The sequence below is a fragment of the Numenius arquata genome, chromosome 12 (assembly GCF_964106895.1).
Source record: "Numenius arquata chromosome 12, bNumArq3.hap1.1, whole genome shotgun sequence".
In the NCBI taxonomy this organism is placed as follows: Eukaryota; Metazoa; Chordata; class Aves; order Charadriiformes; family Scolopacidae; genus Numenius; species Numenius arquata.
Window position 1 is genome coordinate 36,880,835 of NC_133587.1, and position 15,527 is coordinate 36,896,361.

At 40.7% G+C, this 15,527-nt stretch overlaps 1 protein-coding gene across 1 annotated transcript in view; it reads right to left on the minus strand.

The window, feature by feature from the left end:
• Positions 1 to 15,527, minus strand: part of DPP6 (dipeptidyl peptidase like 6) — a 410,215-nt gene that overhangs the window by 109,076 nt on the left and 285,612 nt on the right. Inside the window, exon 6 of the mRNA XM_074157769.1 lies at positions 8,137 to 8,189. Coding sequence (XP_074013870.1) covers positions 8,137 to 8,189 — 53 coding nt within the window. The remainder of the gene's footprint in view (positions 1 to 8,136; positions 8,190 to 15,527) is intronic.

A 15,527-nucleotide genomic window follows, 5' to 3' on the forward strand; every position in this document is an offset into this window, starting at 1 on the left:
ACTGAAAGAGTTTATCACCCAACCACAGCAACAAATAACGAAGGTCCAGGCTGCAGGTTGTCTCCACAGCCTGACAACTGCAGAGCAAAAATGGTCCCCTGGAGCAATGCATGTTTCTTACTCCTATTTCGGTTGGAAATCCCCCAGAACCTCAAACATTAGGACAAAAATACAAACAAAAAATCCCAATCTCCACTATGAAAATCCATCTACAGAACAATTTTAGTGCTGGGAAGGTGATGCATGTAAACAGCAGTTTGCCTGTTGCCTGTTCGGTGCTACGTACCATCACTCTATACATTCTCTTTCATCCACAATTATTTCCCTTTCTGTCAAACCTCTATGTACTAACTCAACCTTGCTGAGTATAAATAAGGAAGAAAACCCATGTCACTGTGCCAAGTTTTGGCTGTGGTCAGCGTTGTGCACGTACCCTGCGGCAGTGTCTATTGTTTGGAAGGTGACCACAGCCTGGGGACTGGAGTAGGTTCATTTGCACACGAACATTTCCAAATCCAGATAAGCTTCTCACCAATGCAACACATTTTATTCAAGAATAGAATTGAATAGGAGCCCTGTGTCCATTTCAGAGGGTGCTGTCTCAGGCAAACACTATGGGAGATCTTGTTTCAAACCCTTCTTTTTTTTTTTTTTTTTTTTTTTTCCGGATGAGCCATAAGCTATTAACCTTTTCTGTAACACAAGGATGTTGGTTGCTGGGCTTTTCTCTACTAAATTGCTAACATCTGTATCTAACTATTAATTACCCAAGATATATATATTTTTTTTTCTCTCAGCAATCATTACTCTAATTCTTAACATCAAATCCTCCCATCAGGGGACTATTCGTTATTATTATCACTATACATGGTTTCTAAGGTGTCCACCCACATCACAACTGACTCTGGAAGAGAGAAGCATATGGTAAGAATGGCTTTGCCTACACAGGAAGGGAACATTTCACATTGAAAATGCTATGCAGTGACCAACATGGGCGAGCAAATGGCAAATCCCCTGGGGAAATGATATGGTGTTGAGCTGCTGAAGTGGATTTCCTCCCACCAGCACAGCCAAGGGTCCTGCCTGAGCTGCCTTCCGAGGCTGAGCTGCTTTCAACCTGCTGCTGCTTGGAACTGAGTGATGCTCAAATAACGGCTTTGCTTAAAAAGAAAGAGCCAGCATTTTATTAAAGAGGTACAAAATGTATTCGCAAGCAATAAGCTGGTATGTGATTTAACCACTGTTCCAGTGATTTACAGAGTGTTTAATTCAGTTGATTATAAAAAGCAAGAAGCCAAACAGCTCCATCAGGGCTTCACCCAAATGCCAGTAAAATCAACCAAAAGATTCCTATCCACTTCAGAGGATTTAAGGTCCAGCTCCGCAGTCAAGCTATCAAGTTTAACTATTCCAAAGGCCAGTCTTCTATTGTCAAGATACAACTGAAAAAGCATATTACATCACAAGGATGTTGTTATTTATAGTCTGGCATAAAAGCCACCACACTGTGCAGCACAGGTGCCTTAATTAACTATATAAACAATTTAAAAAGATGATAAAAACTATGGAATGATAATTGATAAAGAGGGAGGAGAGAGGAGAAGTGGCAATAGCAGATTCTCCATGAACTGCAGAATACATTTATCTACTTATTTAACAAATTTCACATGGTTATTTGATTTTACATACCTTTTTATAAGGGTTTATTTCAACCTCCACATATCATTGTTAGGGGAAAATATTCAGCTCCCCTAAGTAATATATAATTAGCTGAAAACAGACTATTGATTACAGTACTTTTTCCTCTGAAAATAAAATGTGGGCTCTAGTACAAGTTTATAAATGTTAAGGAGTGAAATCGTGCAGCACTCTCTACAATAATTATCACACCACCTCTGTCAAATAAGCAGTATTTCTCTCCTTGCTTTGCAGATGGGGACACTGAGGCACAGGAAGTTTCTTTAATGCTACTGAGAAGGGGCATAAAAGGCCAGAACAAAATAAAATAGAACAGTCTTGGTCGAATGTACGGATGTCTGCAGCAGAGCCAGCTCCCTGAAGTTTTTTTAACCATGACTTTAAATAATGAAACACATTTACCTTTTACTGTGAACGTGGAAATTGAAGCTTATTCAAGGAAAGCCTTGTTTTCTTTCAAGATATTAAACAATAGGGTATGCAGAAATCTGATTAAGTTTGCTATAATTAACCTCTTTTCTGTCAGTAGCTTGTATAAAAGAAGGAGACAGGAACATTAATGAGAGCTCTGCAGAGAGATCTATAGACATCACTTTGAAAATTTACTCACAGTGAAGAACGGGCTCAGTTCCTCCTCCTGTTATCACTCCAATGCATATTTTGCAGTCATTCAACTCATGGGACTTCTCTTGAAGTTACTGGAAGCTGAGTGTGTAGGATGCATATGGTATTTTACAAATACTTGGCAGTGTAGGTTGGAAGAGCTGAACTCAGCTCCGTGATTGTTCCTGTGATCTCCTTACCACGCTCTGCTGACTACAATGTACAAGTTTGGGGAAAAGTATGGATTCTGCATGGGAGTAACTGTATACAATTCCCTCCTTCCCATACACAAAATCAATGAGGAGTGGGAATAACTGCTGATTTTCTCACTGGTCCCTATAAACATATTTGGAAGCTCCTGTTGACATGCCCCAGCTGGATGTCCTAACACCATGCTGAGAGTTCATCTGAGGGGGTCAGCAGCACTAATCTCTGCACTTAGCTGTGCTCAGAGGGAAAGGGTTCACGCAGAACTGGATGAGCACTAGGAGGTCTGAGGAAATGGATGTTTTATGCTGGGCTTTATTTTGGGGAATGCAAACACAACTCAGAACAGAAAAAAAAGTGTAACATTTCTGCTGGACACAGGAAAAGGTTAAAGGCAGAGGTACCCCCTTGGATATCAATCCAAAATTAGCTCTTGCTTAGGACCTGCAGTGCCAGATCAAACCAGTGGTCCAGCAGCACGCACTGGTGTGAAATGACCTTAACACTGGCAAAGGAAATCCTGCAACAAGATTAGGGGAACACCCTGCTCAGTCAGGGCCTGTCCATGAAAACCCTGAACAAACTAAGCTTTTTCCTTTATTTCAGTGAAGGATGTGAGTGACTAGGATCATCCATATTGGACTCAGTAGGAGGAACTTTATCAAAACCCACAAAAGAATAAAACAATTTTCAGTGGATGGGTCTCATAAGTAGCTTGTTGCCTACATTGTATTGCTAATTTTTTATTTTCCAAAGTTAGTAAAAATAATATTAGGAAATAACTGTATAAAGTATTTATGTTCCACTTTTTCCCAGCACCTTGCATGAGATCTTCCTGTTCCACATCTAGACCTGCAGATGCTATCACAGTACCTATAAATTAAAACTAGCTGGCAATTACAATGCAGCATGTGCAAGTGTGGGGTTACGACAGGAGCTTTGCAAAAATATTTATAATGCAGACAGATGTAAGCAGTTATCAGCAGATATATCTGAAAAGGAGCACCATTCAGAGGAAAGCAGATGGGACGCGATGGAAGTGTTCGTACCAGGGACCATGAGCAGCAAGCGCAGGAGCTTGTTCCACTAGAGGGCACCCAGCACCAGCATCTCATTTTTGGGTGAAGAGCGGGAGAAAAATGGGTGATGGAAAGCTGAACTGAACATAACCTCCCTACGCACCTCAGCCCAGGAAAATGAGAACTGTGGATCTTAGCTGGCTCCTCCTGTGAAAACTGTAAACCACGGGCCATTGAAAACAGAAGACAAATCTGGCAAAAACGGTAGGGGTTTCTACCCTGAGTTTACTAAGAGGCTGTGAGAAGGCTGAAATAACAAAAAAAAGGAGAAATTAAATCTGTGCAGGGACCCTGCAGGGATATTTACTCTTTCTTCTACCTTGGGCTTATTTTCATTTTTAAATAACATCCTTTGAGTCTAAGTCATTAGCATATATTAGTTATCCTATAGAGAGTCAAATTGTGTTACTCCTCCTTATGTGGGGAGTTTACTTCCACAAGAGCTCTCATGGAAAAATGTTGCAGTCCTGCACCCTGTATAAGGGTGTTTGTTAATGTTAATAAGCATTTGTTAGCTTATGTGCTAAGGATGTGCCCAAATTGGCTTGTCAAACTTACGGAGAGCTCAGAATGAAATCTGAAAAAAGGTGGTATGACCCCCTTTTGACTTCAGAGACAGCCTGAATCTGGACAGTCTGCAGAACACTGCAAAAATAACTAGAAATTTCCCTTTAAAAAGCAATTTATGCTGGCAGATTAATGCCACGTTATTTAAAAAGTGATGCCACAGATTAGATTAATTGGCTTCCTTATTAGTTAGCCTCAGCAGGGGTGCAGCAAGGGCATGAGTGGGTACAAACCCTGAACTGTCTGGCCTTCCTGATGACACAGGTCATAGCTGAGGATGAGGAAGAGGGTAGAGAAGGGGGTGTCACAGCCTGTCTCCAGGAGTGAGTGTTTATGAGCAGGAGGGATATTGCGGAGCAGAGTGAGTTTGTTCACCATCAGCCACTGCCTCAGCTGCTGGTTTGGAGGTATGCCCAGGCACCACTGGCACACACCAATGGGATGTAAAGCTGGTGTCTACTTGCAGAAGAGGACTAATGTATCAAAACAGTTTGTAGAAATGGGTTGTTGCTCACTGCCAAAGGCTTTTGTCACTCATATTGTCATCAGATGGAGGGCAAGGATGCTGCCTGTGGGTTGCAAGTTTTGTCATCACCAAAGAATGTCAAACTGACCTGAACCTTGTGGTCCTGCCCTCAACAATCATCATCCACACACACCCACCAGAGCAATATTCACATGAAGAGTTTTTTACCCCTTCATCCAACAGAGGCTCAACTTTCAGTCTATGTATTTTATCACCTGTTACATCATGTTCACCTGCTACATATGGCCTCTCCTCTCATGTACCACCCTAAAATACACACAGAACTCCATAGGAATGATAAATGCCCATGTTCCAGGGAAATGGCAATGCACCACTCTTTCCACCATTCACATGCACTATGATCACCTGAAAGATCAATGCAATTGTTACATATGGTTTGCAATGCCCATATACATACCTATAGTCTAAACCACATACCTTCCAGCCCTCCTCCTGCCAGTAGTTGCTTCATCCATCACTATATCGTGCTGTGGGGACACCAATGCTTGACAGACTTGCCTGCCTTCTGGCACCCTCTCACTTTCCAAATCTTCCCCTTATACTGGATACTTCTCCTCTGAAACCGCCCCTCCAACTTCCTGAACTGCTACTCAACAAAACACAGGGACCAAGTTGAAACACAGCTGAGCGTGTAATATTGTTGAAGCTGGCGGAAACAAGAAGCTGATTTTCACAGACAAGGAAAGGTCATGCAGTAGCAGAAAAATGCCTGGACTCCTCTGTTGTTAATTTTTGAGCATTTCTGATGCATACTATGCATGATACCTCTATTTTTCCACCTTTTTTTTTTTTGGTCTGTAATAGAACTGTGTTGTCAGTCAAATGTTTTTGCTCTTAGACAGGTTTACTGCAGATACAAAGCTTATATGCTCATGCTGTGCGTTCATCCTGTTGTTCAACACCTTTTCAGCCCAGAAGCTAATTTCAGATACAATGCCAGAAAGATGGAGTTTTCAAAAATTAAGTAAGTACAGTAAGTTCCGTACAGAGGGAGGGGAAGAAAAGAAAAGCAAAGCAAAAATGAAGACCAGATTGATGTAAGGAAGGAAGGAGACTGAAGAAGTCTGGAATGTGTCACCCTGGACACCAGAGTTTGGACATGGATGATGGTGAGAATTGTTCTAATTCCCATATTCCAACTGCACATGGGAACAACTTAACCTCCAGCTTATGATTTTTTGTCGTGAGTCAATCAAAAGATAGAAGCTGTAGGGAAGCAGGCTTCACAAGCTCTAGGGCTCACAGATTTTAAAACATGTATATCTCTAGTACATATTTTTTTTTGTACAAAGAATTGTTTCTAGGTAGAAGCCAAAGTAAGTTATTTCAGATTTTTTTATTTAGTGGTTTGGGTTTTTTTAATGTGTGCGCAAGGCTGCTGAGACAAATCCTTGAGGAACACCTGTATGTAACTAGTACTTTTAGGGGGAAAAAATTCTGAGAGATGTGTTTATATCTTGCCATTGAATCTGTACTTCTCTATTGTTAAACCCACTGGTTACTGCACCAAAGAAACTGGATCAGAAAAAGGGCATGGGATTCAAAAATTTAGGTGTAGCAACGTCTGACTTCTAGGACTTTTGCCATTAAAATATCATTGCTGTGTAAGACAGTGAGGTTCCCTGAGGACTGGCCAGTGGAAAGGCTGCTACCACACACAGGCATAGTGGGAGCTGCTACAAAAAGCAGGAGGAAACAGTGAGCACAGGGGCATGGCCAGGATCCTGCCTTCTCTCAGGGGTAGGCATTCGTCCTAGAGGCGCAGAAATCAACAGGACTCTAGGACCTGCACCAGTGTTTTCCTAAGACAGAGCAACACTTATCCATTTAATATGGTGGGATGGGTAGGAGAGAGTGGATATAAACTGAAAGGAAAGGTTCAGACTGGATATAAGAAAATTTCTTCCCATGAGGACAGTCAGGTGAAGGGGCAGGTTGTTTAGTGAGGTTGCGCAGTCCCCATCCCTGCAGGTTTTCAAAACCAAATGGGATGAAGCTCTGAGCAACCTGCTTTGAGATTGCTCAGCCTGCTAAGAGGTTGGACCTCATGAGATCCTTTCTAACCTGACTGGTGATGGTGATCCTGTGATCTCCCCGTGTATAAATCACGCAGATTTGTTTAAACTCTGTAGGTTTTGCATCTACTACTTGTTTTGCCATAATGTATAGAAATGAAAAGCTAGTGAAGAAGAATAACGAGTACCGAAAATACATGGTTTATGACCAGAGTCATGTGCAATGTTCTACAGAAATGGCAGAGTGGCAGAGCACAACTATATTGCCCCTTTTTACCATTCCCGTGCAGCTGTCACCAAGATGACACTTAAACACATAACCGGGCATCAGCTTCCTGGTTTTTAGCTTTGTATTTACTGACAATGATTTGAGGAAATTTGAGGAATTTTGCTCTTCAAGGTATGCATTTCCATTGGTGCTATGGAAATGCCACTCTGAAACACCACGTATCATCATATGCCTACATGTGTCTTGTTGGTATGGTGGTGTCCCATTCCTGAGCAGTTGGACCAGTCCTTAAAGTATATGTAAAAATATATCTTTTAAAGGAAAAGCAGGCAGAGACTAAGGGCTAAACTCTGGAGAAACAACACAGGCGAGGTGAGCTATAGTGTGATGGAGTTGGAGCCGAAGGTTACCTGCAGCATCAGAAAGACAAATCTGAGAAGGGGGATTTAAAAATCTGAGAATAATCAAAGCTAAAGGATCCTCTCTAGCTAATCGATGCCTACGTTAAACACAAAGCCTACTTCAGAACTTCCAGGGACGAGGGGACCTAAATGAAGAGGCATTGTGTGATGGAAGTTTATTACTTATAATGATACATAATCTTTCACGCTACGTGCTTCAGGTAAAGCAATATGCTTTCATTAAGTTTAGAAATGCTGTGTAAAACCTGTCTGGCATTCTTGTTGTCTGCACTTACCTCACACTCTGAAAACATAAATTATAAACCCGAAGGCCTGTAGCTTCAATATAATTGTGAGTGCATGTGACTAAGCAGCATCAGGACCCTGGGAACAGACTACTGGTCTGGGATGCTAGAGAGAGCACTTGTATCAAGGGAACCTGCCAAGAGATCCAAAACTGAAGGGCAATGCCTCATTTCTGACCCCATTTAAGGAACTAAACACCCCTGGATAGATACTCTGACAGTGCTCTGGTGAGTGGCCAACCACAGCTCTCAGCCAGACGCCAACCCATATGTATTCTAGCCAAAAACTTGAAAACTGGAATATGAAATTCATGTCGTCTGACTCTCCAGGGAAGCTGAATACTTCTGTTTCCAGACTATGTCATCTTTTGTACAACACACAGCTCACTGGATGCTGCAGCTGAAACCATTTGTCACAATACATGTTATTCTGCAGAATTCTTAACGGTTGAGCTTTAAAATTAAGACATTGAAAAATTGCTTACCCATGAGGTATTTTGCTGAGGACATAATATGCCGTATATGAATGCTGATACACCTGCAAAATGGAATTAAGAAACAAAACAAACAAAAAAAAGATATTAGTAATTGTCACCTGTGTTAATAGTGCTCTTTTTCTGCAAAAACAATCTAGCATTTATGGCTAGGGAGCTCTTCTAAACAATTCAAAATCTGTAGTAGAAAAGAGCAATGCATTAATTCACCTAATGCTGTTGTGTGTTCTTTTCATCTTGCACTTTATTACAGTTTGGCAAATCGTATACATCCAGATGCTCTGTGTCGTTACCATGGCTACCAGGTCTTTGATTAAACTGGGGGCACATGGTCTCTGCAAGGGCTAAATATAGAACAATCATTAATGAGGACACCTTGGTCAGCTGGAGACATTCGCCATCATTATAACTAGACACAACAGGGATAGAATGAATATTTTTTTGCTTTATTCCCACATAAATGAAACAAGGAGTGTTACTGGGTGATCTCAGAGTGGTTGTAAGACCCATGTCAGCCAGCAAATGAAACCTTATTGACTTAGGGCATAAAGTTGACCTCACATTTGTTTGAACTGCTATATTGCATCTTCATATCAATTTGCACCCTTTGGGCCTTGAGGAGGAGCTCATCAGTTTGCATGGCAGGTCACCTCAGAAGGGAGAGTTTATTACTTGTTTTCTAAGTAGTCAATAACAACACCAGAGTCAAGGTCAGCAATTTAGGAGTTGGTGGACTGATTTTCCAGTAGTGACAACTCAATCCTTAACAGGGGTCTGTGGTTGCTCAAGGTGAGCAATGCTGAGCAACACAAGAGTCGGGGCACTAATGTGAAAAGTCTAAATATGAATGACTTTATACACATTTATATAGGCACTCACTTTTGTAATTCTGTCCTGTTACTGTATGCTACTAAATAAATAAGTCTCCTAACAATCATTTCGTTTGACTTCTTGAATCTTTAAGCCACCTGTTCTCCAGTAGCTCTCATAAAACATCCTATCCCAGAGGACAAAGGAGGAACTTTTTGAATACTTGCTTCACCAATCAGGTTTGTCTGATCAAAATTATTTTTCCTAGGTACCTCCAGTTTTGCACAATTATTTTGCTTTTACTTATTCCAAGAAACCATGAGATATCCTGGATGGTGCTGCCAAACTCAGCAGTGGCCATCCCAAGCACACCATTAGCATCACAGACAAGTAAGCATGACTTACTACCCTGCAATAGGGCAAGCCTGCATAATGGTGTCTGTAACAGGCTTACATCTTTTGGGGGCTCAGTCGAGAGGCAGATAAACACAAGGCACATCATCCTGTAGACATTAAAACAAACTTCTCTGTTATAATTTGAATTCAAACATTAAATCCTTACACTATTGCATGAACCCCCAGAAAAAAAAGCTACCACCAGTGTATAGAGGTGAAAGCCCTGGATTTCTACCTATGAAATGCAGAGACTAATGCCAGATTGATGTGATTCCCTTCTTCCCCTGTGCAATTCACTCCCTTCATTACAAGGACATCATCCTTGTAATATGTATGTAAAGGTTACATACCCAAATCATATCTCATTTTAGGCATTCAGATACATAAAGACTCCTTCAGCAAGGTGAGTCTCCGGTGTATTGGTATCAGGGGAGGTCTAGGAGCACAAGTGATTTCACTGCAAGATAGCATTTATTTTAGAATAGGTGTCCTTTTTAGGTCCACCTGTTTCAGATGATGTCAAATAAATGACCATTATCGCATCTTCATCCAATCATACCGAAGAGTCTTGAATCTTATAATGCTGATATTGGAGACTTGGCTGATGCATGGGGCCTTAGATTTTATTCCAGCTTTGGTTAAGTTCTAAAACCGCTAAAATTCATTAAAGAAAATGCACTGGAAGAGTAAATTTTTCTACAGAGCTGAACAACTTAACAATACGTTGCCATTAACTACTGAGCAACTTTTGTCAGCAAATATCCTGGCAGCAGGATGTGGAAAATTATGTAGACACATAAAATGGGATCTGAGGCAAAGACTGGTGTTCAAGGTGACAAGCCATGCTGTGATGTCAGCTATCAGAGGCAGAAGCCAGCTCCCAAAATGAACAGAGGCCTTCAGGGGAAAATAAAGAAATGTTGGCTGGAGGAATAAGAAATAGCCAGGGAAGATCTGAGCAGGACATCTGCTGATGTTCCTGCTTGTGGTACAGAGCCCCTGCAGCCACGCTGGAGAGTTTATAGCTGTCTTGGAGTCATTAATGGAGACCAAGGTAAAAGATTTTCTCTGTTGAGACAATTTAGGAGTGGAGAAAACAAAAAATTGCACGAGTCTCAAAGAAATCCTTTATTTTCTGAATAGCATTTGTCACCCTCTTGGGTCTTTGGCCAGACTAAAATATCTCACATCTGCTGTGCCAGTAGCATGTAGTCTTCAAAGGCTTGACGCTGGCAGAGTTCATTCACAGGAGCAATCCTTTCTCAAGTAAATCCTTAAAATCAGTAGGTTTGCTTATGTAAACTACAACTACTTGTATAAGCCAAGATTTCAGGATCAGACATTTATTATTATTTTAGTTCTTAAGGACAAATGAAATTATTTTAACTTCTCAAGAGGATGACTATATCTGCTTAATATGCTAAATATCCCAACTAAATTTCTGCTGTAGCTATTCACTTACCAGAAGGAAAGCCCCACACCAGAGAAAAGCGTAGGAGAGAGACAAGCATTCTTCTGAAATCCAAAGGGATTGGGTGATGCTTAAAAGTTAGTATTAATTTCATTTAAATTCTCTGTTTCTGAGGCTTAGCCAACAAAAATAGCAATATTAACTCTCTTTATTCCCCTTAGCCATTCAAGGGGTGTGGTGAAAAACCTTGCACTGATTTGATGTCCTTAGCCCCAGTTTTTTTTGGCTGGATCCCAGAAGCACACAGCTCCTCTCAGTAGAGAGGCATATTTGAAGGTACCAGATTTTTTGGCAACCATTTTGCTCTGTAGACCTTGTGTGCCAAGTCATCCCACCAACATAAGTTAGAACAGGTTTGACACTGCTCTGAAGGGTTCTAGGTATTACCAAAACTGTCTCACAAAAGCTCCTGTGCCAGCTGTGACCAATGAGTACTGTAAAAGTCATTGTACTGAAACCACTGTGCCAGAAACACTCTCCCACCAGGCTTCTCATCCCAGGTCACAGCACAGATCTTGCTTACTTTCAATCGGTATTATGTTCTGCAACATGTGCATGTTTACACTGAAATCATGACGGACCTAAGAGACAGATCTATCTGTTTCCACTTAAGTCCTGGAAAGGCAATTATCTCTCTAAAATTCAGAAAAATACAGGACTAATTATATATGACAACACTTTGTTGCGAAGCCACTGACCTCATTTTATGTAATCAACAAAAGAAACCTGGAACTGACCAGATGACAGTGGAAATGCAAACAATGCTGCACGTATAGCAGCAGAGAAGAGCATCCGCCTCTTCCCCACCACCAAATTCCAAAACAACAAGTAAATTGTGGTTCCTACAAGCTACAGAAACAAAATGGAGGAAGCAATTTCTGTGCCACATCACTGCAAAGTATGGTGTGAGTGGTAGAGTAATGTCTCCTTGAAAGCGCTTGCTTCATCTCCAAGGATGCAGGTCCTATTCCAGTAGGGCTTACTTACACAGAAAATATGTTATTTAAGGAGAGGATGGATTTGGACTCACTTATTCAGACTACTCATATACTTTAATTCAGAATTCATTGCTTTTGTTCTTGCCCCAAAGCAACTGCACAAATACTTGACATAAGCCCAAAAAGACAGACAGGATCCCCCCTGCAGGTCACCTGGTTTGTCACTCAGACACAAGTTGGACACACAGGGCCTTTGCCTTCATTAACTTTTTGTTAAAAATTTGAAGTTGTCACCATTATTTTCAATTTGGCACTGCGAGTGCAACTCACAAAGGATTAGGAAAAGGTTTCAGATGGAAATTAGGGAATTTTTAGAAGGAAAATGTGAAATATGTTTTCAGCCCCTTTGGGTTGGCATGAAAGATTACACTACCAGCTGAGGGTTTATTACTAGCATCAGAAAAAAGGAAGAGTTTACGCTTCGATCTTCTGTGCTGGTTCCTGTCACACTTTGTGGGCTGATACCATGCTAGCACCAGCAGCAATCAGTATTTATCGAAAGGCTTTCTTTTATGTTCATGTGACAAGGCACTGAACCAATACAAACGAGACGCACATGCAAACTTTCTTTCAAGGAGGCTTACAAGTAAAGAAGGAGGGGCAAAAGCCCTTAGAAGAAGACTCCTCAAGTCAACCCAATCCTCTTCTCTTCCAACAGGCTGTTCTACCAAAAGAGCTAATTTAGGGTTTTACCACTCAGCCTATTAAACAGTTCGTGGATCTGAGATTAAACCCAGGTGGACTGGCTGCCATGATCTCATGATTACTACTTATTTGATAAATACAGGAATAAAACCTCCCTTGCATCTATTTTCTAAATGACTCCACAGATCCACCTGGTCCTTCATGCAGTAGTGTTATTTAAAGAGTTATCTAAAAATCACAAAAAATCTCATAAAATTTAGAGTTTGAAAGGGAACACCTGCAGGGCAGAGGAAAAGTGCAAGCTGTGTTACAAAGCAGTTTGCAAAGCTTAATACATAATTTCTAGTATTTTGTGTCTTTCTTCTTTTTCAGGAATCACACATTTCATCCAAAAAGTCATCCCGTGCCCCCAGCTAAAAATGAACACTCTCAGCAATCATCAGAAATAAAACTGTATAACAGCTGGCTAAAGTCTGAAAATAGCAAGGATATATTTTAATGTAATTAATCATAAATCACTCAGTAGTTATCTGGGTAAAAGGAATCACTTTTAATTCTGTAACAATAAAGTATATCTCCAAATAATAGATTCCCTCAGGATTCTTAACAGACCCAAATTGTCTTTATAATCTATTCCCTTTCATACTCTACAGTAAGACAGTAAAAATACAGCACAAGTGGCCAGTGGAACAGGAACTGCCAGATCCATTAAAAGGATTTCCCACACAAGAGCCTCTAAAAAGACATTTGTTGGAAGTAGATTATATAGCCCATTTTCCTACTTGTGGTACGAGCAGAGAAATCCCCAAATGCACATATGAATATCAAACTGATTGAATAATCCCAAACATTTGACGTAATTACATACTCCACCTTTCAAAAGGGTCCTGGCACCCTTAAACGGTAACTCATGCTGTGATGCAAAATATGCAGGTAAAAGCTGGTTTGCCATTTGGCCTTTAATATCTGTGATATTTAACCAGGGTTTGAAGTTGACAAATTAAGAGAGAAAAGAGAATAAAGTAAAATGCGGGAAGGCTGCTGGGCTGCACTGGAAAACAGCTCACATATTTGGTACCCTGTTATCTAACAGTGGCATGAATGGGAGGGAAAAACAGGTTCTAAAGGAAAATCACAAGCAAACGTTAACCAGAGGTTGTGTTTCCTTCTACTACATGCACGTATCGTGTACAGTAGAGGATGACCCACAGTCACAACCACACTATCACATTGATTCTTCTGTTGCTCAGTCACCAATAAGCAAATACAGTGCTATCTTTACAGAGTAACTGTCATTTGTATAAATCTTCCAGTAGAGAAAAGGATAATTCTCTGTCTAAAATTACCTCACTGCCGTATATCTTTATGGTTTTCTGTGGAGAATTAAAGCAAGTCACTGTACCTGTTTACAGAATTTTCTGTATTTTTGAGGAAAGTTAATATCAAAGACTACACTTTCACTTAATGAGTCAACATCATTTACCTTGATCAAAATTCTTTATAATACCTTTGGTTTTGTTGTGGCTGTACAACCTGAAAACTGATTAATAACTTGAACCCTTCCGTTCTGTTGAGAAGAAATCCTTCTTTTCCCATTACATGTTAAACTGGCCCTCCAAAGGGGTGAAAAATTCATTCCTGTAACTGACCACCAACTTCTTGGTAATGTTTTGTTCATTTTCTGATCTTTCATTCTCCCATGTCTTTGTGATTTAGAGCACAATGGGTTATCTCTGGCTGAGGCATGGTTTGTGGGCAGTTAGATAATGGTCTTTTCATTTTTTTCTATCAGTAGAGACAGACTGGTCAGCAGTACAATCCCCAGCCCAACTATTTTAGCAAAGTATTACCACCGTGTTATTGCTAATAGGTACTCCATAGTAACCAGCCTGGAATTAGATTCTCTGAAAAACCACACACTATCTATTCCTTCTGTGTCACTGCAATAAAAAAAAAAAAAGCCAAAAAACCCACACCAAAATCCATACTGGTATTTTGTACTCTACACTCAGTGAAGCTTGGTTGATTACAAGAAATCAATAAAGTCATATAATTTAAGGTCTTTTCAACATTCTCACATTTCAGATTCATTGTGATACTGACCTATTTTGTTTTCTTCTGAGACATCAAATTCTCTTTTGTCTCTACATTGAATTATCCCTTTATACTTTATCACTTCCCAAGCAATGTACTTCTAATACAGTCTCATGCCGTGTGCCAACCTGTTTCTACAGCCCTCCAAGGAACACTGCGCTTTTCTCTTTGTGCCTCTAATAAATTAGGAAAACCATAATGAAATGCTATCAATGAGCATTTCCTGTGCATTGGTTCAGCTGGCAACCAAATAACCCACAGCTGTTATCAAACACCTGATTTGGGATGCTCTTACCCACTGCGACGTATTCAGCTGATCAGCCACGTGTAACATGGTGACAATGACAGAAAGTGCACGCTGAGACACAGTGCAGGAAGGTCTGGGGAGCTCAGGGAAGGGCATAAACTGGGGAAATAGGTTTGAGTAGGAAAGGTGATCTCTCTGGATCAACTGACATAAAGAACATTTAGCAACTAGTTACCTTTGCTATAAGTATCTCTGTATTCCAGAGGAACTAACTTTTGTTTAACTAACGCTCGGGCAAAAGGAGCAAGACGTACACCTGGAGAATGCATATATGGCAACTGCGTGAAGGCAAGAAACCATTTTTCTTGGAAAGAGGAGCATCCAGACCCAGCAGCATACCTGTGTCTGGGTGAAATGACACAGCCAACACTAAGTGGCTGATCTCTCAGAGAGACCCGATGGGTCTCAGCCACACCAGTATGAATAAGTAGCTGCTCCACTGCTACCCAGTGTTGTAGGCAATCAAGGATCAGTGACTGGGTATCTCCAGAATCAAGAAGAAATTTCAGCAATTGATTTGGAAGAAGGGAATAAAATGCTATGTATAAGGAATGCAGAGTGGAAGAGCACAAGAGGCAGTGGATCATCAGGGAGAGTCTTCGCATGGCTCTGTTTTTCAAATCTTTTAACACTTCAGTCTCTAAAACTGAAAATTAAATCA